The 27,100-nt window shown below is 39.2% G+C and overlaps 1 protein-coding gene across 4 annotated transcripts; it reads right to left on the reverse strand.

Moving 5' to 3' along the window:
• Positions 1-716: 716 nt before the first annotated feature.
• b3gntl1 (UDP-GlcNAc:betaGal beta-1,3-N-acetylglucosaminyltransferase-like 1) lies at positions 717-25,677 on the reverse strand. Of its 4 annotated transcripts, XR_009823774.1 has the most exons (15): positions 25,532-25,677; positions 25,334-25,453; positions 20,607-20,723; positions 20,418-20,517; positions 18,940-19,004; positions 18,221-18,286; positions 15,596-15,691; positions 10,005-10,100; positions 7,782-7,906; positions 6,320-6,455; positions 6,183-6,251; positions 4,354-4,428; positions 3,512-3,672; positions 2,310-2,352; positions 717-2,236 (listed from the first exon to the last, which is right to left on the reverse strand). XR_009823774.1 is itself a non-coding variant. In XM_062032598.1 (14 exons), exons 2-13 carry the CDS (start codon positions 25,445-25,447, stop codon positions 3,592-3,594), a joined length of 1,140 nt encoding a protein of 379 aa, XP_061888582.1. In that variant the 5' UTR covers positions 25,448-25,453; positions 25,532-25,677; the 3' UTR covers positions 2,416-3,449; positions 3,561-3,591. The 4 variants fall into 4 exon arrangements, 3 of the variants coding, with proteins under 3 accessions (XP_061888582.1, XP_061888581.1, XP_061888580.1); XM_062032598.1 differs by lacking the exons at positions 717-2,236; positions 2,310-2,352 and adding an exon at positions 2,416-3,449 and having other exon boundaries at positions 3,561-3,672; XM_062032597.1 differs by lacking the exons at positions 717-2,236; positions 2,310-2,352 and adding an exon at positions 2,416-3,474 and having other exon boundaries at positions 3,561-3,672.
• Positions 25,678-27,100: the final 1,423 nt, after the last annotated feature.

Here is a 27,100-nt window from a genome sequence, read left to right on the forward strand (position 1 = left end):
AAGATAATTCAGCAGTTAAAAGACCCATAGCGTCCAAATGACAAGTTGTCTTAATGTATTTTTTGCTTCTAAAAATTAATCTGGCAGTCATTTCCTATAATATCAATACGTTTTTGACATCATCTGCAGAACAACCCACATCTGCGGTCCCCTCTAAGGTTTCTCATTGTATCCTATTGGGTTGAGTTTTTTCTTGCCCTGATGTGGAATCTGAGCCGAAGATGTCGTTGTGGCTTGTGCAGCCCTTTGAGACACTTCTGATTAAGGGCTATATAATTACACTTTTATTGGTTGATTGATTGATAGAGAAAACTAAGGAACATTGTGACTACAATGTCGGACTACAGCTGAATAAATATGGTGGACTCACGCAAAGCTTTTCTGGTAAACCTCTACCATATATGGAGATATCCGCTGACGTAACTAAGGCAAAATACGTCACTATCGTCTCAAATTCCAAACGGGTCGTTTGGAGCAAGTTTTGAAGAAGGCAAGATTGCTCTATAAATACTGGTAAATCCATCATGCCTTAATGGTTAGATTTTCAATTTTCTGGACTTTTGGAGATCCCAAATACACAAAAAACAGGTGCCAACGGGTAAGAAAAGTTGGTTTTGCATAATAGAGCCCCTTTATTTTAGGACCAAAAAAATGGAATGGCTAAATGACAGACAATACTAATATTTATTTGTATTTTTATCTTTGATAGGAGTAGGTTTCAGAGATCAAACGACAAATAAACTTGTTCAGGACAATAACAGCAATTATAGGTGCAGAGTTTTGATGTCAGATCTGAAGAACACACTCATGATTTTTTAAGTGTTAAACTATCAGCAGTATCAGACCTACATTAAACACAATCCTGTAGTGTTGCTGCAGCTTGTAAATATAAAGAAAGGCAGGAACACTTGTGAAGATTTGTGGTCAAAGGTCTGTTTGGCTGCAGGCTGAAAAGCGTCACGCTCTGTGAGGCAAAATAAACTTTTTGTGAGTGTTTATGTATCAGGGCTGTGCTCTCTCTTGGAGGGAATGTTGTTTCATAGGCAACTCAGAAACAAGAACAAACTGTGTCCATGTTTGGAGCAGATGTGTGGGCTGTGTAGCAAATGTTGTGTATGACCACACCCATTATAACCTCAATGTTCTGATGATATACTCACTTGCTCACAACTTTCATCAACATCTCTACAAGTTCAAGTGAGAAGGTCAACACTGTACTTTGATGCCCTTAGTCATTTAAATATGTAGTCATCATGTCATCTAACAACATTGGGCCACCATTAATATAAGAAACCACCGTCCTTTGCAGTGGACATTTGTTTCTGTCTATTTCTTTTATCTGAATTCAAAATGTCAGGGAAAAAACCCTTGTCCAGCAAAACACAAATGTCCACTACAGAGGACACTGGTTTTCAGGAGAATATGCACTATATAAAATGTGCAGAAGGGCTGCAACGATTAATCGATTAAAAAAAGGATTGATTTATATTATGTTGATTCGATTATTCAATAATTATTATTATGAAAATGTATAAAATCTGCACCGCATGGAGTGCCCGTAACTTTAAATACCCAAACAGAGTTTCCTGCACGGCTGCTGCAATAGAGCGCACATGAGAGCAATTGTGTGTGGGTTCCCAGATCTGTGTTGCGGCTAAGAATGGAAAGTTTTTTTCTTTAAATTTTTTATTAATGTACACGTTAAAAATGCAATTTCAATGTTGCATTGAGGGATATAAAGTGGGTTTTATCCGATTACACGAACAAACTAATTGATAGATTGTTAAAATATTTGATAGCTGCAGCTCTAATGTACACGCTAAATCAGCTGAAGGCAAAAAGCCAGCAGTACATGCATCATCACACCACACTTGTAGGAAAGAGCTACTTATTCACATAAACCCATTAAAAAGACTGTTTAACAATTGCAATGAGCACATATTTCCTATTCCAACAGTATACTAACATTTCCACAACAATTTTTACTACAGTATATCTTTAAAGAGGACAATACTAAAGAAATAAAAATGTAACTCTAATTTACCTTAGAGTAGTCAGTGTACAGCTTGTGTTGCAGTATAGATTTCTTACTCACTGAAAATTACTCAATACACAGCCTTCATTGTCTAAAAAGATGGACACAAGTGAGTAGCAAGGCAATTTGTCAGGCACGGTGGTTGTAGAGTCATGGTCTGGGGCAGCATGAGTGTTGCTGGCACTGGGGAGTTGTGGTTAACTGGAAGGAAACGTGAATTCTAACATGTACTGGACAAGGGAAAGCAGAGCATGATCCCTCCCTTGGTACTGACCTCCAAGAAGGTGATGAAGTGGCCAAGTATGTCTCCTCGAGACCTGAAACCAATTGAGCACCTGTTGGGTATCCTCAAGCAGAAGGTGGAGGAGTGCATGGTGCCTAACATCCACAAGCTTTTTATGTCATAGTGCAGGTGTGTACAAAGTGTGGCCTAACCATTTTTTATTGGCCTGTGACATTCTACAGACAAAATAAATACGTTCTGGAATAGAAAATTTTAACTAAAAACAAAGAAAAAAATGGAACAGGCCCATATCCCCCCCAAAACGGGACCTCAAAACCAAAATGGCTGAGGACCTGAGAGTCTTACTTTATATAGTCTTTGATGATTTTGGGCCTTCTGTCATAATGAACATTGGTACAAATTCCTTGCAAGCTACAGTGGTTTTTGAGTGTGCTAAAGCATTGGATAAAGGTTTATATGGCGGAATAATAATAATATTAGCAATGAATAAGAAGAAAAAAATTTAAATGTCAAGGGGGTTAAGTTAGATGTAGGGATGTAGAAATGTATGGTATTAATGATAAACTCACTGTTTAGTATTAAAAAGATCCTAAAACCGGGATAGATAGCTGCACTTCAATAAACTTACGGACCGCTGATACAGCTCATTTATCGAAAAAGCAAGCTAGTGCGGAAATCATTAGCTATCTTAACTATAAAACACTACGCATACAAACACTATAAAACCTTAACAAATTAAAATGGAAGAAGATAAACATATTGAAACACTAAATGGCTCCAAAGAAGCAAGAACAATATTGAACTTTTTTTTTCCCGGCCAAGTAAAGTATATGTCTATTTATTTTTTTAATTTATTTAAAATAATACAACTTGGTTAAAAGATTTCAGTGTGTGTGTAAGTATTTTTTTTTTAGCACATTCAACAATGCAGTGATGATGATAACCGAATTATGACCGAAATATGACATTTTCATATTGTCACATCTCTACTTGGATATTACACTAATGTGCTTTGTTACCTTGAACACAAAGCTAAAATTGGATGTTTTGTTGAAATAGTTAACTATATATTGACTGACCTACATTGTATTGGTTTTTGTATCTTTAATTTAAAAAAATTATCAATGGGGCATGATGCATCTGGATCCTTCAATTTTTCTGTATGCGGTCCTGGTTGGAAAACATTTGGACAGCCCTGTCATTAAGGAGTGAAAGACGATTCCATTACGAACCTATGCAACTCTGGTGAAGTTCATGCCCAAGAGCCATGCAGTGACACACCAGTCTTGTTCTCTGATGCTTCTCCAAGCTGTCAGTTGAAATGGAAGAAATCTGTTCCTTCTTTCAACTGCAATGACTTGAGGTTTTCCTCCAGAATGCCGCCTGTCATGTCCTACATCACATCGCAAACATCAAAAAAGGGAAAAAAGTTTGAAAATGTTTCTCCAAAACAGTCATTCTGCTTTGTCTCATTAGCTTGACTATGCTTTTCAGCAGCTGTTTGTGCAATGAAGGCCACTTCTTCCTAGCTTTAATGTTATCTTTGGTGTTTTTCTGTGAGGACTTTGCTTGTAGAAATTTGCTTCAACTTTGGCTTGTGAGCACAGGTCAAAGACATCCTATTGTTGCTTTGAGCCTTGTGACATTTGGCTGACAAATGTAGAATAGAGTCCAGGTGTTTGTAAGAGAAAATTACACTTTAATTACTTTTAATTGAGCAATTAGTATGGTGTGCTGGTGAAGTCAGTGTAGATTCGATGTCTGAATCTGACTGATAAGAAGGCCATTTGAAATTTGGCAGCCTGAATGGATTTTAGTGTGCACGTTACAAAATAAATGGTTTCATTTTGGAAGGTACATTTTGACAAAACCAAATGGCCATCTATGTTGATGTTTATACAAGCGCAATGTGATCAAAGATCAGCCTGCTGTCTCTACCCATTTCCTGCAGGCCTCCTGTGTGCTATGTCCTGTGCCGGGCACACGCCCTTGCTCATTATGTCGTTAATGCAGATTGCAGAGCGGGGTGGGGGTGTTAGAAACAGCAAACAGACAAAAAACACTTTCTGCTTACCAGTTTGACACAGATGATAAAAGGTGGGGACGCATCTTTGTAGTGCAGAATTTGAATTTTTGGCTTCGGTTGTTCCTAAGGGGGGTCATAAAAAAGGAAGATCAGTGCTCGTCATACCTTATTGGGAGCAATCGGAAGCATAGACATTCAAATGAAATGTTTGGGATGTTCATAAATGAGATTGTGCCAGGAGAAACCCAAGAAGTACTGCACCCGTATAAGGTCTAACAGTTTCTCAAAGAATTGATACTGATATCTACAGCTCTTCATCAATGATATCTCTACCCAGAACTTCACTGACCTAGCCTCAAACCTGACATGCTGAACGATGTTAGAAATTTAAAACAACTTTATGGGGGTGGGCAATTAAAGCAGTGTAAGCACAAGCAGCATAACGTTCTACATGTCTTCTCACGCCCGTCACATGTTCTCAGGGTGAACCTGCACTCATCTGTGATGTTGGCCCAAGCCAAATACAACATGTGTGAAAAAAACATGGGGAAACTATGAGTAGGGTAAATGGCTATCTGTAAAACCTTTCAGGTTTTGGGGTCTCACTGCACTAATTGTTGATTTTATTTACATCAAAATAGAGATGGGCAATATGGCCTAAAATCAACATTGCAACATAGATTGCAGCCTCCTGTAATAAACATACATATCACAATATATTATTTGGCATATCAATTATTATATAACAATTTCAAAACAGGTTACAAAGGCTCCAAATTAGGCTGCTAACATATAGCGTCATTTTCGGTTTAAATTGTTTTTTTTTTAAACTATTATTAATCTACTTGTTAATTTACTGCTATCTCGTTACTTTCTGTTCTAAATAAACATCTGTTAAAATGTAATAACATTCACACTGCACATGTGAATGTGAGTGTAAACGGTTGTCTGTCTAGCTGTGTTGGCCATGGGATGAGGTGGCGACTTGTCTAGGGCGTACCCCGCCTTCTGTCCAAGTGCAGCTGGGATAGGCTCCAGCCCTTCCGCGACCCCGAAAGGGACAAGCGGTTGAAAATGGATGGATGAATGGATAGTTGCGGACGATTGTGCTAATTTAAGTATCGATCTAATACCAAGTATTCACAGGGGACGTATTGGCCACACCAATGCGGATACTGATACTTCAAATTATCAAGATAATGAATGGTAACATTTTGATCACATTTATAATCAGACCAAAAAACACAGGATGGTGATGTAACAATATCAATTGAATACTCCTATTATTGGCTCAGATTTAAATATTTAACTCTTTTGCCTTACAGCCCTTACTACAAAAGATTTTTAATGATAAAAAACATTAATCTCGCTGCTTTGGTATCGCCCATATACTGATGCAACCTTTGTTTACATTCAAGAACTCTAGCTTAGTGGTTAGAATTTGTGTGTGTAGTTGTGTAGCATGCTTAGCTATTCCTTGTCCTCTAGTGATGATATTTGTAAGAAATTTAGTTTATTTGCTGTAATGGAGGCAGTAATTGCTGACTTATACGTGGCTTGGCACTGTGGAAGGACATTTTCTGCTAGCAAGAATGCTGCAGTGCATTGAGGACGTAAAAATACGGGGTAAAAAGGTTAAGAACCCTCCATCCATCCATTTCCTACCGCTTGTCCCTTTCGGGGTCACGGGGGATGCTGGAGCCTATCCCAGCTTCACACAGGCGGAAGGCGGGGTACTGGAAAAGTCGCCACCTTCTGGTTTTTATTGTCTATAACGCACAAACCTACAAAAAAACGAAACATCTGCTTCTTAACAGACCACATCCCAGAAGTTTAATTAGACTTAATGCTATAATGCATGTATAATGTGACATCACCTTGGAGTCCTCATATGTATAAAAGCCTTTATCAATCTTGTTTTTGTCCACATCACAGAAAGCTTTGACCTGAAAAACAAAACAAATCAATGGTGGCTCTTATGTCTACCACCTCAATTCTCATTCGTGAAACATACTTTCTTCTGATTGGTGGCGTTGAGGTATCGGTACAGCTTGCGGCCTTGTTTGCCAGCATTCCAAATGGTGAAACTCTCCCATTGGCTAATAACCCTCTCCTGAAGGAATCCAACTCGCAGGTTCCAAATGGTTTCCCTGACAAACAGGAGGCATAAAGAGGAAAACTCTAACAGCATGTGCATATATTTCAATAAATTATGTCTCTCAACAAATTGGTTCAAAGACACCCAATTCTATTTAATAAATACAGTGGTACCTTGGTTTTCCAAATCGTACAAAAACAGAATTTTTTCCCCCAAAAGACATAACGTAAATCAAATTAATTCGGTCCCGACCAAGGTTACCAGTAAAAATCGATAATATGATGATAATTCATGTCTTTAATAGTCGTGACGCCATCGCTCTTGTTTTTCTGGACGAAACAAACATGCATGTGAGTGCAAACAGTGTCTGACAAGCAACAGGAAGAGAAAAATGGTTGCGGCCACTGAAACAAGTGAATTAGTGAAGTTAATTATATTTATATACAAAGCCTATTTTGATGAATCTTTTTGTATCAATGTTGAATGAAAATAGCAGCATGTTTATGTGTTACACAGACAGTAAGTCCTTTTATAATAATAATAATAATAAATAATGGATGAAATTTTATATCGCGCTTTTCTATTATTAGATACTCAAAGCGCTCACAGAGAAGAGGGAACCCATCATTCATTCACACCTATATAGTGTGTTTAATTAAAGCCAGCAAGGCAGTGTTGTTGAGGTTTAAAAATTGTGATGTCATAAGATGAGTACAAGTCTCCGTTTGAGCCATGTACACGCATACGCTGAGTGGAAAATTTTGGAACTCCTCACCTTTGCCAGCGTTTGCAAAAGTGTAAGATTTTAAAGACAAAAATATGCGTTTGCATGTGGACAAAAGGCCTAAATGCAGATATAAGTATGCGTTTATTAGGTATCCTTGTTCGTGTGGACATGGCCTACATTATGTATGCAGTGCTGAAGAAAATGTTGCTTTCACTTGTCAGAAGTAGGGGATAGCAAGAGGTGTCAAGGAGTTGGGGGAGAGGGGAAAGTAGGCAAGGCGAGCTTTAAATAGGCTTCCAGAAATAAGACGGATGATAGACGATGACAGAAAGGAGGATGATTGGGAAAGGTTCGAGTCAACACACAGAGATACAATATGCTGTATATATGTATACAGGAGGAGCAATGGAAGACAGAGATCCAAAAAAAGAAGATGAGAAGAAAGAAAGAAGGTGTAGGAGTAAGGGAAAATCTGGGAAACTGATTTTCTCAAAGAGCACAGTTGGAAACTCTTGATTAACATCCTGGGAAAATGATAGAACTGCAATTTGGAGCATTTGATGACCCTCCGCACACATGTATTGTGTGTGTGTGTGTTTTAGACTGAGCATACGTGTAGCTAAGAGGAGGGGAGTGTACAGTAAAACTGACTCTTTCACAGAGTGTGTGGTGGCCTTCTCATGGTAACGGTACACCACCAGGCACTGGTCAACTCTGGTCACACCCCCTCCTTGACGAAGACTCTGGTAAAAGAAGATCAAGTCCTCAGGGACTCCCTGGTGAAAGAGAAAGGTGGAAATGATAAGTGGAAGAAGATGAGATTGGAGGACGCAATAAATAATTATGATTACATTTCAATATGAGGGGGGAAAAAATTCAAGTCAACTTCAGTTCAGGTAACGCTTGGTGCATTACAATATTGTCTCATTAAAAACATATGTCAAAATACACAGCAAGCCTAACGAACACGAATCATAAAGTATGTCATAATCAGAATGACCAAAAATGACATATTAGGATGTCCGATAATATCAGCTGAACAATATTATTGGCCGATATTGGCATAAAATTGAGATATCGGATCGTATCAGTATGGGTTTTCAGTAAAGGTTTCTGTCACATTAACACATAGATTATTTACATAGATGAAAACAACAACGGACCTAATATGGAACCCTGAGGTACACCCTTTAATACAGGGAGGAAAGACGAGGAGGATGCAGCAAACTGAACGCTTTGGATTCTATCGGACAGATAATTAGAAAACCACTTTACATCATGCTGAGTGAGATAAGCCAATCCTGTGCAGTCTGTCTGCCAAAATGATATGGTTAACCATATCAAATGCTTTTGAAAGGTCAATATTTTTTACAATCCAATGCCTCAATAACGTCATTCACAACATTGATAGCAGCGGTTAAGGTGCTCTGTGTCTTTCTAAAACCTGATTGAGCAGACCATAGGGGTTTAAGAATTATTTAAGTTGTTCACTATCAAACTTTTCAACTTTAACTTTAACTTGGAGATGGGTCTATAGTTGTTAACAGCTGTGGGATCACCTCCTTTCAACAAAGGTAAAACATAGGCCGATTTCCACGTTAGGAATCTCATTAATGGACAAGGAAAGTTTAAAAACATGCATGAGAGGTTCTGCAATAAAATCAACTGCTGCCCTTAAAATGAAGGGCTCAAGTTTGTCAGGACCTGCAGATTTACCAGGATCTACTTGTTGTAAGGCTCTCTTAAGGATGGTGACATGCAGACCTTCCGGATATTTGGCTGATTTGGATGTGGAGATAAGGAGTCAGATAAAGAACCACAATAAATAAAAGGTTCATTAAAACAATTAAGTATTGCTGATTTATCAGTTAGACAACAGGGGTGTTTCACAAAACAAGTTGGCAGCTCATTTGTGGTTTCACTTCCATAAGACATTTTTATGACTTTCCAGAATTTGTTGGGATCAATTAAGCTATTGGTGGTTTGTGCAAGATAAAACTCAGACGTCTTTTCCTGCGCATACGAATGACGTAGCTCGCAAAGATGACGCAAAAGTCGCTAACAGGTCGTATTGCCGTTTAGACTGCAGTCACATTTTAAAAGATCAGATTCAAAACAGATTCGGCCGACCTCCTGATGTGGCCCAAATCTGATGTGAAAATATCAGATATAAAGCACTTTGAAATGTTTAGACTGGCAAAAATATCCTATCTATGTCATGAGGGCAAAAAAAAATCAGATTTGGTGTTCAGTATAAACGGAGGCAGAGATAACCTCCACTATCGCTGGAGACAACGGATCCTGTCGGAACCAGACTACCTGGAGCCTCAGTTTGTTATTCTGAACAGCCGCTATTTTAGTTTGCTAGCAAAATATGACAATCGCCACAATCCCTCACACACAGTTGGAAATCAGGACACAAGATTCACTGATTTTTGGACGTGATGTTAGCTCTACCTCAGTAGTGATGTCATATTTGGTCAGGACAAATCTACAAGTACAATTTGTCATATCCACCTTTGTTTGAGTCTTTATTACCACCAAATGTTCACAAATTACTTCAATCTATATTTAGAACAATAAGTTATCTGTAATCGATATCGGTCTAGCTAAGCAGGAAGTTTTGATATACAGTAGGTATCAGCTTGATCACTTTGTTTTGTTCTTAAATTATCTGCCAGGTCCAGCTTTTTCATTCTGCCCAGCGTTTGAACCTGGGTCCTCCAAATGAGAGCGCGACTGTCAACCAAATATCCACCGCAACCTCTCAAGGCGTCAGGAAGTGAGGTTTACCAGCGGACACTTGCACAGCCACACTGGCTGGCCTCTATTACACTAACATGGAGGTCTGTGCCACACTAGTCCCTTTCTTACCTTGCTTTCCTCGCTAAACCATCCAACATTGGAGAACCAGTGTCTTGAGCAGAACCACGTTGGCATAATGACAGTTGGTCCATGCGAGGTGTACACCTAAGATAGAGAGACAGTTAACATTAAATACCAGAAAATATCAAACATATAGAAATCTGCAAACTAAATTGGACATAAAGACATTTTTTTGTCAGTGTCTTGAATCGAAATACAGTGGTACTTTAACTTAAAGGCCTACTGAAACCCACTACTACCGACCACGCAGTCTGATAGTTTATATATCAATGATGAAATCTTAACATGTCATTGCAACACATGCCAATACGGCCGGGTTAACTTATAAAGTGCAATTTTAAATTTCCCGGGAAACTTCCGGCTGAAAACGTCTTGGTATGATGACGTTTGCGCGTGACGTCACGGGTTGAAGCAGACATTTTGGAATAGCACGGTGGCCAGCTTAAGTCGTCTGTTTTCACCACATAATTTCACAGTATTCTGGACATCTGTGTTGGTGAATCTTTTGCAATTTGTTCAATTAACAATGGAGACTGCAAAGAAGAAAGCTGTAGGTGGGATCGGTGTATTAGCGGCTGGCTACAGCAACACAACCAGGAGGACTTTGAGTTGGATAGCAGACGCGCTACCGTGAGTACAGCTTTGGCTTCCAAACATTTGATCGCTTGCCCGTACGTGCGTGCCGCTATGTGCATGTCACGTACGTAACTTTGGGGAGATATATGTTTCTTGCCGACTCTGATGGCGGCCGGGGTGTCGTCGAAAGCTACAACGCCGTCCGCCGCCGCGCCGCTGTCCTCACCTGTTTGGGTTGACTTCCTCCGTCTCCGGGCCGCCGACCGCACCGATCATCGTAGTGAAGTCCTTCGTCGCGCCGTCGATCGCTGGAACGCAGGTGAGCACGGGTGTTGATAAGCAGATGAGGGCTGGCGTAGGTGGAGAGCTAATGTTTTTAGCATAGCTCTGTCGAGGTTTGTAGCTAAGTTAGCTTCAATGGCGTCGTTAGCAACAGCATTGCTAGGCTTCGCCAGGCGGTACAGCATGTGGTTACAGGTCCAGGGTTTGGTAGTATTGTTGATATTCTGTCTATCCTTCCTGTCAGGGGCTTATTTCTTCTGTTTCTATCTGCAGTTAAGCACAATGCTATCACGTTAGCTCCATAGCTAAAGTGCTTCGCCGATGTATTGTCGTGGAGATAAAAGTCACTGTGAATGTCCATTTCGCGTTCTCGACTCTCATTTTCAAGATGATATAGTATCCGAGGTGGTTTAAAATACAAATCCGTGATCCACAATAGAAAAAGGAGAGAGTGTGGAATCCATTGAGCCCTTGTACCTAAGTTACGGTCAGAGCGAAAAAAGATACATCCTGCACTGCACTCTAATCCTTCACCCTCACTTTCCTCATCCACTAATCTTTCATCCTGGCTCAAATTAATGGGGTAATCGTCGCTTTCTCGGTCCGAATCGCTCTCGCTGCTGGTGTAAACAATGTGCAAATGTGAGGAGCCCTTCAACCTGTGACGTCACGCTACTTCCGGTACAGGCAAGGCTTTTTTTATCAGCGACCAAAAGTTGCGAACTTTATCGTCAATGTTCTCTACTAAATCCTTTAAGCAAAAATATGGCAATATCGCGGAATGATCAAGTATGACACATAGAATGGATCTGCTATACCCGTTTGAATAAGAAAATTTCATTTCAGTAGGCTGATTGTTATGCTTTAAGTTGCGTGCAAGTATCACTGCCATTAGCTGGCTTAGCAAATGTCACAGTGAACTCCATAAGATCCGCTCAAAACATCTGGTCTTACTCACTATCATTTACTTATAGCTGAAGATTAATATAGCTTTGTTTTCCAACCATGAGGGTGAAGAACAGTGCTGATAAGAAGTGAATGATCTTCATTAAATTAAAGAGAGACATCTTCAAAAAACATGTGACAGAGTGTGTAGTTGACTTGACAAAGCAGTACGAGCGTAACACTGCTAGTCTGCACCATACTGAAACAGAATGAGTCTAACACCAGCCAAAACATAAAATAGTATATAAACACTACCTATGAAAATATAGAAAAGCTGTGGATGTTGTGTTTGTAGAGGTCTATTTTCCAAGGTAAGTGCTGTACATTATTATTAAAATACTTCATAAAACTACTGTAGTTTTTTGAATGTACTACATTCTATCATATTGTTTTCCATACAATATTTCTTATCCAAAAGTTAGTTTTTCTTTTTAAAAGGCATTTTTCATGTTAAAATTGTTTAGTGGGCCAAGCACCGATTAAATTGATTTGAATTCAATTCAATGGGCAAGGCTGATTTAAAATAAGTTGAGGTACCATTAGAAATTTTAGTACAAGTGGCAAGTTCAATGTGTTGTTTGTCCCTCAAATGTGTTCCTGATCCACTCAAAGCCATTTTGGTGGTTTCTCTTTTTAACGGGAAGTACTTTCTTTAGTGTGGGATTTTCCGTGTTGACACACAGTTTCACTTTCATGCTGGTAATTGTGATGACAAGCTGCTCTCTTTGGACCCCGTAACAGACTGAATCACTTGAGGATGCTAAATTATCTGCATCTGGACAGTGCAACTTGCCGGTCGGATCAAGCGTTTAATACGGTTCCCTTTTAACAAAACCTCTTTTTTAGCCATTGATCTAGGATCATGTTTGTTATCTGACCAGACTGATTTTGTTCGATTTGAACAAAGTATAACAACATTATTTTAAAACTGTTACTTAAAAGTGAAATTATTACACACATCCCTAATTAAAATACAAATCGTCTTTTAAACAGTAAACTTATCATCTGCATGAGCTGCAGCATCAGCAGGAAGCGGCTTCAAAAAGACCACTCAGTTGGGAATGTGCCGAAGATCATTTTCATTCCCACAAACCACGTTAAACAAAATCCAGAGAGGTGCATGCTTCCTGATGTGAGCAGGGTAAATACAAACAGGCACAAACAATCTGACTGACTTTTCATCTCTTTAAACAAACCAGGACCTCATTACAAGCTCTATATTTATATCGTCATAGACCCCCACCCGCATTCGTTTCACAACCCTTCATTGTTCTTACTTCCATCTTCTGGGTGTCCTGTGACAGTTGCTGTGTTTTGTGTGTGGGGGTCATTCCAGGTTAATCTTGTCATTCCTACTGTATGTCACACGTGTGAATGTGTGTGTTCTTCACATGACTCAAAAAGGATCGCAGATGATGAACACTGCAAAAACACATCTGGGCTCTGCGAGTCAGCTGGATAGAATCTGCTAAATTTGAACGTGTGTGCATGTGCATCCACCTACGTACATATGGTTCTTCTGTTGCAATATTTCAACTCTTTGCTCGTGCAAGCTATGGCCAAAAGCATGAGTAGGATAAATAAGAATGCTTGGGAAAGCATGAGAAAGGCTGTGGATGTGAGTAGTCAACTGGGTTTGGAAGGTTATTGATAACCATACCTAATGTCCTGCAGATGCACATTCAAGAGTCCTGCCTGGATCACGTTAAACAAGCACCACCCTGAGTAAATCTCTGCTTTACCTCTTACCTACACTCTGTTTCTTGACCGAGCAAGTGGAGGTGTAGAAATGGAGTGAAGCGAGCTAAGAGTGGAAGTAAAATTAATTGCTTTAAAGCCTGCAGAATAAAGAATGATCTCATTCCCAGAACACCTAGTAAGAACTTATGGCGTTTATGTGTGTGTGTGCAGGAGCGCGACCTGTAGCCCTGTTGACACTCATGTGTTTGGTTCAGACAGCAAGAGTAGCTCTAACACTACATTCCAATGCTTCATAAATGGAAATACAGTATACACAATGTTTATTGCATCAAGGTAGGTCGTTTGTTGCTTTGTAAATACCTGATAAATAATTGTACACAAGTACATAATAGACCAGTATAGAATTTAATGTATTTATTGTCATTGCATAACAATGTAAAATGAAATTTGCTGCACAACATCTGAAAGTGGTTCATCAAGACAAATACAGTCAAAAAAAAAATATTGTACTACAAAAGGGCCTTCATAATTTGCCTACTAAATTATGTCCTCTGCACTACATTTAAACTTTGAACCACAACAATGGACAATTTAGAGGATTCAGGCGGCCTAACATGCATTCCCAAACAGAGATTTGAACCCTCGATCGCCTGACTGTGAAGCCAACTCGTCCCCATGCGGGTCAGTTGGAAACTATTGCAACTCAAACAAAAAACATTTTAGACCTATTCAACTGGCGGCCCGGTAGCCAAATCCGGCCCTGGAATTCAGTTCAAAACTTGGGAGACCAAAATTTTGGCCGCCAATTCCTAAAAACTCTAGGGTGCTCCTGTTGTATAGAGGAACTTGGACCACTAACACATTGGCAGATCCTTCCATTGACATTTAACATTGCTAGAATATCAAACCAATGATTTACGAAACTGAGGCATTCTTAAAGGCACCTCTTTTTTGGCATCTAAGGTGTTGCTGTAGCTTGTTTACTTCAGATGCAGTCAGTAGTAATTTTTTCAACTTCTTTGGTTATACTCGTAGTGTTCCTCAAGGTTCCATTTTAGGTCCTGTCTTTTTCATCATTTGGACTCACATTTATACAGCAGATTCTTAAAAAGACTAGAGTGCTTAAAGAGATTATCTGTGAGTAGCTTTTTTGCAGAAGGTCTTTAAAACAACATATTGCTTTGGTAACTTTGACAAAATAAATAGACCAAAATCAAATGTCTACTGTAGAGGATGCTGGCTGCCCGGAACATGCAAATTGAGACTAATAGTAAAGGAGAAGTCTGGTCTGGTCTGGCCTTAGCTTTCTGGAAATGCAACCCCTTAAAACAATTTAGTTCAACATTTAGACCTTACCTACCCATAATGCACCATGTTCTGATTTCACAATTCCAATGGATGGTGCCAATAGTCAGACCTTTACTGTAATACAATATATTGGATATCTGTCTCTGATGGCTAAGTTTGTTGCGAACAAAGGGCAGATTCTTTTTAAATTGCTCCTCTAATCACAATTCTCCACCTACCTTACAACTTACTGGAGTTATTGTTCTGTCAAAATAAGAACAGTATTTATTTAGATGAACTCTACTTAGCAGTTTGTACTGTCAGCATCTACTGGGAGAAAGACAGTGTTTTGTTTCCTCACTCAATGTGTTCACTACTAATCAGTGCTGGAGGATCGGTCTCCTGCAGCAGATCTCTAGTTTAATTGGCTCACCGCACTCACCCCGTATCCATCAAGACAAATACACGCCAGCTGGAATAGAGTTGAATATTTTGGCATGGTGGATGTGAACGTCATGTACTATTGCAGCAAGTAAGCACACCCAGATGTCCCCTGCAACTGGAATACTATCCCACTACTTAGTAAACTTTCAGTACGATTCCAGTTTAAAAACCAACACTTTCCACTAGTGACTCTAGGCTTTGTCCAGTCCGCTGCCACATTTCCGTGGAAACAGCAGGGATGTGCTGTTTGTATCCGGTTTCAGACCGACCTGCCAGTAGGCTGGCACATGACCCCTCAGAAAGTGAGACACTCATACACACGACAGCATGCCCATCGTGCTTACTTGTGTGAGAAGCTGATCCTGTGTGATCGTGTTGATCCAGCGGGTATAACGTTCTGTGGATCCCTCAGGAAGCCTTTGGACTCTACAGCCGATCAGCTATAATGAAAACACACATTTATGAGAAGGTTAACATGGTTTCTTTTCAGTAACTCGTGGAAACATTTGAAGCAAATATTGCATCATGCATGGCCCTTTAGTGTGTGATTGTGAAATAGAAAAAAATTATCAGGATATTCAGATGTCCTAAAAGAATAAAATCCAGTAAATTTATAATATCAAAAGCTGGGATATTTTGGCCTCAACAATATCTCAAATTAATGATTCTTAATGACTCCTATTGACTAATGTCAGGCATTTCTGCAGCAGAAGGGTAACAAGGAATTGCACTTTTTAATTATTTTGCCCATCATTCACAATACTTATGTGAGACAAGAACACTTGTCTTTCCCTTTTCTGTGCATTTAAATAGCAAAAAACTGACAGTAAGATGCAGCCAATAATGCAGGTATATGGGATTCAACTGTTCCGCCAATAAAGCCCTCCCAAAAAACGTCTAAAAACTGGCAACAATGCTTCTATTACATGCAGTGACCGGAATATTGACTAAGCAATAGCAACATTTTTATTGTAAGTGCAAACACTGGGGAACTACTTTTCTGGCGTAGGAACACATTGCCTTGTTCACACTGTTCCTCTGATCACTTGCGAGTAGCTACTCGCTAAAAGCTAGCTTGAGCTGCTAATAACGTTGGTATTGACCAGCCATGAAATAAAAAAGAAGACGGAGCTTTTGCTGTTGAAAGTTGTGGCACAAAGTTGAAAAGTTAGCCAACTTTGAAAATCCACACGCTAACAACTTGACTCTTAAAGGACTGCAGACTTGTTGAGAGCCAACAAACATAATAAAACATCACTTACAGTACTATGTCTGCTGTCATTAGGATGCCGACTGCTAGGATGTTCATATATTCACATTTAAATGAAGAATGACCATAATCATCACAAAAAACGGGGTTGGGGGGTGGACCGAGCGTTTTTTCGCGTCGTTCTCACCATTTTTCGGTCCTAAACGGCTGTCAAAGTGTACCAACTTGTCAGAATACGTCCTCAGACTTTTTCTGTCCATGTGAGAGGCATAATTTATGATGTACAATAAACTTCCAGGGAGCAAGGAAGCAAGAAAGCAGCAGACCCATTGATGATGTAAGCATAGGCACACACGGTAGTGATCACGGCGCCACTATAAATAGTTTGTCTGTGTTAGTGTTTAAAATAATAATATCACTAATACTTGGTTAATATTCATGTCACGAAATGTAAATGGAGTATTGTTGGCGGATTTTGAATGGTTATTTATTGGATTTTATGGGCGAAATAGAGGACCATCCATTAGCTCCGCTATAGGTGGACTTTTATTTACAAGTTAGAATGCATTAAAAAAAACAACAAACAAAATCTGTCATCATGTCTTTAATAGTGATTGTTAATCCATCCATCCCATCCATTTTCTACAGCTTATTCCCTTCGCAAAATTTCAAAAAAAGTGCAATTTTACTTTAACAAATTGAACGCAGCATAAGACCATCACGACATACTGGAAATAATGATTTTATCGGAAAAGTGAGGCTTATAATGAATTTAGCAGGTGAAGGAGAGCACAAGCTGAAAGATACAGCATCCTATCGGTCAACATCCCAGTGAGAGCGGACATTGTAAGTCATTGTTGGATTTATTTATTTCATTCATTTATTTATTTATCCATAGCAATACTGCTACATGGTAATGGTTTAAAGCTCTCACAAAGTCTACCGTTAGTGTAACAAACACAGAACGTTCTCTCTATGTTGTTGTTGCTCATAGCAATGGTAGCGTCGGTGCTATGTGTTTTGGGAAATCACTGCAGCCAAAAAAAGATGTTCCGGTAATGCTTAAAATGAGCAAAACACTGTAAGTATTAAATGTATTATGAATGTGTTTGTTACTACGTTATATGCATACTTACAGCATTTTCATGGAATGGTGTCAGAGGGTTTTGGATGTTTTTTAGACTGCTTTATGGACTGAATAGACCCAATTCCAATTACCCGCATTGTTAGTATTTTTCTCTCTTTCTTATTGGGTTTGTTTGGCTTTGTTACTTAGTGCTGTTTCTTACTGCTAACTAATGACCTAGTCTACAATCAGACCATTAAAAAAGATGTTTTACATTTTGACTCAGTGCCGTCTCGTGAAAAATGAGAGGCGTAACAGAAAGGGACAGGCTGTTTGTGCAGAGCGGCAAGCCTGCTGTCTCTGTGCAGTCTCTCTCACTTCCCTCACACACATGACCCCTAGACCCCTGACCCGGCAAGGCCACAAAAAGCATCAACACCGGATACGCACACCGCTCTGCGTGCCAACATCGTGGCACCCGACACAGTTGCTCACATTGTCTTAATGTTTGGATCTGGTGCGCTTGCGGCACACAGTTCTGCGAAGCACATCAAAACATAATGCAAATAAAAATGAAGCCACATTGCTGGGGGTTTGTGTGAAAGACGGTGGATGGAAAGAGAAAGGAGAGTAGATTTAAAAAAAAAAACAAGGTGAGGAAAAAGGAAGGAAGTGAATGTAAAAATCACTTACAGAGTTTGAGTGAAAGACAGATGCCTTGTACTGCAGCTGAACCCTTTGGGGCAACATGACGTCATCCTGCAACACACACAGTATCAGTAATGCATAATTCATGCCAATTGAAAGTCAGGACACAATCGGCCTACAATGTATAATATTTGCTGTTTTAAAGTATTATATATTTTTTTTCTTTGCAGGAGTATCTTGGTTCCAAATCATCTCGACCTTAATTTGCTCTAAGAGGACAAAAACCTTTCAGGAAGGAATCGGAGCAGATTTTTTTGCATCGCCTCATCTGGAACTGATTGTCTCTGAATGTATGTAATCATGCATGTGGGAGGAAAAGATCACACTTGTAAAAACATTTAACATGTGCCAGACGACGTCCAAAAGAAAGACTACTTCTTGACTGAGCAGAAGGACTTGAAGTGTAACGAGCAGCCGAGCAGAGACAAGTACAAGCGAGCTAATGGAGGACATTGTTTTCTGAGAAAGCAATCTGACTGTCAGGCACTCTTTTATGCTGGAAACGGTCTATTGGTAAGAAAATAAGATAAATTCCTCGACATGCAGTTAGAAAGCAATACTAAGTAGCAGCAACGAGAGGTTAACTTAATTTGGGTTGTGTCATGAGGCTACAGGCGGCCTATGGATTTCAAAGTTTTCACAAGTTTGACCTTAGAAGACGACAGACGTATCAATACAACAAACACAAACATGCACACACTTACTGCATCCTGAAAGCACAAGTATTTTCCACAGCTCTGCGCTACTGCCTTATTCTTTGCATATCCCACTGAAAGACAAATTAACAATGTTTCTTTATGTTTGTTACAGTGAATGTCTTTTGAGTATTTACGCATTTAAGTAGGAAAATAATGAAAGCAGAACTTGCAGACCTCTGTAGTTCAACATACTAAAACATGACTTTAGTTACTTTTGCATCAGTGTTTACCTAAAGTTAATTATTATTCCATTAAACATGATCTTATGCCAGGAAAGAAAGTTTCTGGGGCTAAACCACTGTTTTTTTGGTGTTTGGGAACTATCTCTTTTCATTATTTGCTGATTCACACCTACAGTGGTCTTAATAAATGTTCCAATGTTTACATACATTCACAAAAAAATAAGGAGAGCAACACATAGATTTGGCACTACCTGTACGCTCTCATGACTCGGACATGCCCTAAAATTCCAACAGTAGGTTTTACTTTGTTGTGTCAAAGAGTTACTCGTTTCCCCCTTATTTGAAAAAGGGGTCTATGATAAATTTCATTTGATCTGATTTAATCTTTTCTGACTAAATATTGTTACAATGATACTCGCAATAGACAAGGCCAAAGTGTCAAGTCATATGGTTCATGCATTTTGATGTGAGTTTGCAGGCAGTTTTGGATGCCTCTGTTTGCAGGGTTTTGCAGTCTGGCTACGTTGTGATGTCACAGCGAGGTGGACATGCTTATATGGACTTTAAAGTCAAACTCTCAGAGAATCCCACATACAACATGGTAGGATAAAGTATTATCGTATATTCTTGGCATCTGCATAATAACACGATGTAAGGCATGCAGTGATATAAATGCTGGAAAAAAAGCAGGTTTTTTTATGCAGAGTCTGAATCGATCAGAGAGTGTGAAAGTGTACCTTATTTTGTGACCGGGTGAATCTACAATATATGATGTTTATGAAGTTTATTTTCGACCATGTCCGAAAAAAAGCGGTAACGACTTATAGGCTTTTATTTAAACAATATACATTTTCAAAAGACAAATTATGATCATTTTGGAGAGGATGGGCATGGTTTCATTTGCAATCTGCAGACAAATTATAAAAATGGGTTAAAAAGTGACTGTGGAGCAAAATTTAAACCAAAGCGTATCAAATACATATTATCCAGACCACAAGGAATTGTTTTAACTGTAGACTAAAATAACCATAAGACCCCTGTAATTATACAGCAGTTAACTTTTTTATACTTACATCACAGTTGAAAATGGTAGAATGTTACTTAAAACATGCCCCTTGCACTTTTAATTGTTTCCAAGGGGCTATTTGTTTCACCATGATAGTACCGGTATGTCAAGTAAACTACAGTATGTAGGAAACTGAGGTGGGGGGATAAATCCAAAGACAGAGCTGATCTTATCGCTTATCTTTTGGCAAATTCTATTTGAGACAGACACTGATAGCTCATCGCGACACAACAGACCTCCTCTTGGCTGCTGTGAGTTGTGGCCACTGATCACCACTGAGATGCTCCTCCCCTCCAACTTCTGCCTCCAAGCTTCCACCACTTTTCTGGAGTCATCCTAAAGCACAGAAAAAACATACAATATCTAAAATACCACTCACATTTCCAAACAGTGTACTTATTATTTAAACACCAAGTCAAACATACAGTGCTGGCGTCATCGAAAACAGAAAGTTCCATTGACCCGGTGAAGTCTTGGTCAAATATGGCCTGCAGACACTCGTCCAGCCAAAGGGAGGCGTTGTACATTGGCATGATGATACTCTGAGAAACACAGAAGAGTTGATGATTTTCATTCATTATAGTTTACAAGAGCGCAGCACAGTGGGGCTAGTCGCAGGGGTGTCCAAACTACGGCCCGCGGGCCAAGTCTTCAGTGCGGCCCGCGAGACATCACACGTTAAACAAGAAGATTGGATCACCTGTGAATTAAATCGCTGCAAACTTGCCACACTCTTGCGGGCAAAGGTAGAATTGTTGGTCAATGACCATGTGTTTTCATTTGTTTCATTGCACATATACAAAATCCATTACAGTCCCTGATGGGTGATATGCAAAATACAGTTCCCCATGTTTGGCACATTTTGGCTGCTTGATCATTGACTGATTAGAAAACATTATGGAGGTCGTCCGGGAAATAAGTTATGAGTCGAACATTTACAGGCTCTTAATATTCAATGTTTAATCGTTTATACTTCATATTGTCGTCAGAACCTGATGTGGGGGTTGGGGGTTTTAAAGTTGAAGTAGTTGAAGTTATGTGTTATTGTTCAGTCTGTTACAGCTTGCTTTAATCAATGCAAACGGAAGTGTTATTTTGGTACAATTGATGTTTGTTACAATTGTCACAATCAACTCTCTGCTGTGTGGCGAAAAAAGCGTTGTAATGTTTGTATTTGTGTACGCGTGTCCATGTGGGTGCGTGCGCGCATGCATCCATAAAACAGCATATATGCGATTACCCAATTATTATTATGGCTTTATTGAAGGTTGTTCTGTATTTTTAAATCTTTGGCATACGTCTCTGTTAAATTTGGTATGCAATTAATATGCAGACTTAAAGCATTGCGATGGCCAATTACGTGTAAAAACAGCTGTGTAAATGTGATCACAGATCACTCTGAGACAGCAGACAGAGTTGGAATAAATAAAAATAACAACTGAAGTTAGCGTAGTGATTTCGATATCAAATTTATTTAGATGCTTATTTAATTACATTACACATATATTTAATATCTATATAAGTACACTAACCTTTTAACTGTATGGATATATATTGTATATAAATTGTGTGTATGTTTGTTTGTATACATATATAACATATATGTACAGTATATATATTATATTATATATAAATATGATACTATATATGTGTATAATATTATATTAATAGGTCTATCTGTGTTGGCCCTGCAATGAGTTGGCGACTTGTCCAGGGTGTACACCGCCTTCTGCCCGAATGCAGCTGAGATAGGCTCCAGCACCCCCCGCGACCCCAAAAGGGACAAGCGGTAGAAAATGGATGGATGGATGTATATATACACTACCGTTCAAAAGTTTGGGGTCACATTGAAATGTCCTTATTTTTGAAGGAAAAGCACTGTACTTTCAATGAAGATAACTTTAAACTAGTCTTAACTTTAAAGAAATACACTCTATACATTGCTAATGTGGTAAATGAGTATTCTAGCTGCAAATGTCTGGTTTTTGGTGCAATATCTACATAGGTGTATAGAGGCCCATTTCCAGAAACTATCACTCCAGTGTTCTAATGGTACAATGTGTTTGCTCATTGGCTCAGAAGGCTAATTGATGATTAGAAAACCCTTGTGCAATCATGTTCACACATCTGAAAACAGTTTAGCTCGTTACAGAAGCTACAAAACTGACCTTCCTTTGAGCAGATTGAGTTTCTGGAGCATCACATTTGTGGGGTCAATTAAACGCTCAAAATGGCCAGAAAAAGAGAACTTTCATCTGAAACTTGACAGTCTATTCTTGTTCTTAGAAATTAAGGCTATTCCACAAAATTGTTTGGGTGACCCCAAAATTTTTGAACGGTAGTGTATATGTACACATATGTTTAGGCTATATATGTGTGTGTGTGTATATATATATATATATATATATATATATATATATATATATATATATATATATATATATATATATGTATACACACACACATATACATGTATATACATACACACATACATATATATAGATAATATACTAAAAATGTATATAATAATATATCTATTTATGTACACATATACATATATAAATACATATATAGGTTAATATGTATATATGTACACATCTATATATACATACATACAGTATATACACATATATTTATATACACAAATATATATGCATGTGCGTTTTCTTTATGTACCCAAGTTTCAATTCCAAAAACATAATTGGAGTGAATAATTGTTTGTTTGTATCAGACAGAGAAAACAAACACTTTTGGCAATGAAGGGGACCTATGATGATTTTAATCTACCGGTACTTTAAAACACTTTCTTGTGGTCTATATAATATGTATTTAATATGCTCTGGAGTAAACTGCGTACATTTTTCTTCACAGTCACACCCGGTTTTTGAGTCTGTCTGCAAGATGTTTGTGTGGAGGCGTTCACAAAATGCAGATGAAACTCTCCAAAAGTATCAGAATTCATATTTTCAAAATACACACTGTTAAATATATATCTTGAATATGAACGTCGCCGCTATTTTTAGCAGTTAAAGTGGAAAATCCACTTTATAAGCAATTTATAGATTTGCCGATCACGACATTGGTACAACTGTCCACTCTTGGATGGATACAGAGATGCATAAAAAAAACTAGCTGCAAGGCACAAATGGCCTGCAGGCTTCACTTTGGACACCCATGTTCTACTGACTAGTGACCAGTCCTGAGTGTATCACCAAGTTAGCTGGAATAGGCTCCAGCTCTCACGCAACCCTAATGAGGACAAGACCGGTATAGAAAATGGATAGTTAATTTCTGTACCAATTGTTCTCATAAAGGTCATGCGAGAGCTTCTGCAAGAGCCAGGCATCCACGATCCATGGGGGCTCGTTTTGCGTTGCTAATTGACTGTAAAATGTCAATTCATGAATGACGGGGTAATTCATATGAAATTTTACCGCAGACGCATTCCTTCTCCTAGCCCCTTCCTGCTCTGTCATTGATAAGAATGTAACGGCAAGTTTTTCCAGTTCCTTTTATTGTCTCCTGTGGTGCACAGTATTAGTGCTGGGCTCTTAAAGGCCTACTGAAATGAATTTTTTAAATTTAAACGGGTATAGCAGATCCATTCTATGTGTCATACTTGATCATTTCGCGATATTGCCATATTTTTGCTGAAAGGATTTAGTAGAGAACATCGACGATAAAGTTGCAACTTTTGGTTGCTGATAAAAAAAGCCTTGCCTGTACCGGAAGTAGCGTAACGTCACAGGAACGTTAGAGTGAAGGACTAGAGTGCAGTGCAGGACGTATTTTTTTCGCTCTGACCGTAACTTAGGTACAAGGGTTCATTGGATTCCACACTTTCTCCTTTTTCTATTGTGGATCACGGATTTGTATTTTAAACCACCTCGGATACTATATCCTCTTGAAAATGAGAGTCGAGAACGCGAAATGGACATTCACAGTGACTTTTATCCCCACGACAATACATCGGCGAAACACTTTAGCTACAGAGCTGACGTGATAGCATCGGGCTTAACTGCATATAGAAACAAAAGAAATAAGCCCCTGACTGGAAGGATAGACAGAAAATCAACAATACTATTAAACCCCGGACCTGTAACAACACGGTTACTGCTTTCCAGCCTGGCGAAGCTTAACAATGCTGTTGCTAACGACGCCATTGAAGCTAACTTAGCAACGGGACCTCACAGAGCTATGCTAAAAACATTAGCTATCCACCTACACCAGCCAGCCCTCATCTGCTCATCAACACCCGTGCTCACCTGCGTTCCAGCGATCGACGGTGCGACGAAGGACTTCACCCGATCACCGAAGCGGTCGGCGGCTAGCGTCGGATAGCGTGTCTGCTATCCACCTCAAAGTCCTCCTGTTTGTGTTGCTGCAGCCAGCCGCTAATACACCGATCCCACCTACAACTTTCTTCATTGTTCATTAAACAAATTGCAAAAGATTCACCAACACAGATGTCCAGAATACTGTGGAATTTTGAGATGAAAACAGAGCTTTTTGTATTGGATTCAATGGTGTCCGAATACTTCCGTTTCAACGATTGACGACACACGCATACGTCATCATACATAGACATTTTCAACCGGAAGTTTAGCGGGAAATTTAAAATTGCACTTTATAAGTTAACCCGGCCGTATTGGCATGTGTTGCAAAGTTAAGATTTCATCATTGATATATAAACTATCAGACTGCGTGGTCGGTAGTAGTGGGTTTCAGTAGGCCTTTAAGGCATACATCACCAAGTCCAATGCAAAGCATCGGATGCAGTGGTGTAAAGCATGTCGCCACTGCACTCTAGAGCAGTAGAGTGATGAATCTGGGTTTGGAGGTTGCCAAGAGAACGGTACATTTCGGACTGCATTGTGCCGAGTGTGAAATTTGGTGGAGGAGGAATTATGGTGTGGGATTGTTTTTCAGGAGTTGGGCTTGGCCCCTTCGGTGGACCGACATCATATTGAACCCTTTGGGTTAGGAACGGGACAGCACTTTATGTTCATATGTGAGTCAAGGCAGGTGGCCAAATGCTTTTGGCAATATAGTGTACTTAGGCGTGACTTTATGTCCAAAATAAACTATAGCTGGGAAAGTTGGCGGACTCATGGGGTTTAGAAAAAAACAAGTTTGCTCTTTATACACCCACCACGTCCACTACTTCACTCAATGCTGTTCCTGGTCTATTGTTAGCGGTGCAAAGGCGCTTGTGTGGGTTCATGCTCACTCCCGACTCCACCTCTGAACCCTTGGGACTCTCCATGCTCACCTGGACAGGCAAAACGAACGATTACAAACTACTAGGAAAAGGTTACTTGTTAACTTTTACTTCATATTTACAACTCACCGACTCTGTTTCATGTTTTTTGAACCGTAGTAAGCGTCAAATGGCCACTTTTACACGCGTAGAGCTCGTTCAAACATAAGGCGGCAACAGTTGTATTACTTCCGCAAACAACCAACCTCATACGCTGATTGGTTAATCAAAGAACGTTTGCAAGACTGGATTGGCTGTAGCTCCTGTCAATCAAATGACGCTAACATTTCATCTTGACAGAAACACGTACGATTACGGAATAACTTGTTATTTTTTTACTTTAAATGTCCAACTTACTAAATGTATAGCATGTCTTTTAAACCGTAGTAAGCCTCAATGCGCCAGTTCACACATAGGGAGACAACTGTGATACGACTTCCGCACGCAACCAACCTCATACGCTGATTGGTTAATCGAAGAACGTCTGCAAGACTGGTTTCGCTGATGCTACTGTCAATCAAATGATGGTTTCATATCATCTTGACAGAAACACGTACGATTACGGAACAACTTGGTATTTTTTTTACTTTAAATGTCCAACTTACTAAATTGATATCATGTCTTTTAAACAGTAGTAAGCCTCAAAACGCCACTTCACACCGTGATACGACTTCCGCATGCAACCAACCTCTTCACGCTGATTGGTTAATCGAAGACATTCTGCAACACTGGATTTGCTGTTGCTCCTGTCAATCATTTGAGGCGCCTTTCCTGTACTATTGTATTCTTTTCCATAATGTTTTTGATTTTTGACACTTAAAAGCAAACTTTAGGCTCAGCTACAGAATAAAAGTTAAAAAAAACAAGTAACTTGTATTTGTTACAAGGAAGTTAAACATCCTCTCTGCTTCCTAGCCTGTTTCTCATTAACATCTTCCTCCACATGCACATAAACATGTAATATGTACACTTCAATCAGGGCACCACTTAGATATACATTTGAGGCATAGACTTGAATAAAAAAAAACTTATGTTTATGCATATAAAATCATGTGCATAAAACTACTTTTTTTCCACATTGACCAGACTGTCTTTTATTACAATGCTTCTTTAGACTTTTCATCCTATTGCCGGCCAGGAATAACTCGCCTCTCCATGGGACAAAGGACCGATGCCAAACCTAGGAACTATACTCTCATGCTTGAGTGCATGATAAGTGTAATCATGAGAACTTTTGGCTGGGTTATGCTACAGGTTGGCCTTGGAAAGAAATAGCAAGGGTCCAGACAAACCATTAGAATTTGGCCCTGGGCAAGAGAAGCAAACCAGATGTCTAATTTGGACTAATGGAGATGGACAGTAGCAGACAGAGATGGAAAAATATTTTATGTCAAAGTTTTATTGTTTACATTCTTCTCTCAGGGGTTTTGTTTTAATTTAGGAATAATTCCAAATGTGTTCCTATGATGGCTGTGCCCTTTGAACTGTGCACCGGATGTGTTCTTACGTTACAAAATATTAAGTGTCAATTCTCACAGGCACTTTCTTGCTGTCTGTTCTCTTCACCAAACTAACTCTATACAGCACTGTCGCATGCAATGCAAGCGGCAGCTGTTGATGTCTGGGCTCAGACTGCACCTTATTATTATTATTATTTTT

The sequence above is a fragment of the Entelurus aequoreus genome, linkage group LG22, assembly GCF_033978785.1.
Source record: "Entelurus aequoreus isolate RoL-2023_Sb linkage group LG22, RoL_Eaeq_v1.1, whole genome shotgun sequence".
NCBI classification, from domain to species: Eukaryota; Metazoa; Chordata; class Actinopteri; order Syngnathiformes; family Syngnathidae; genus Entelurus; species Entelurus aequoreus.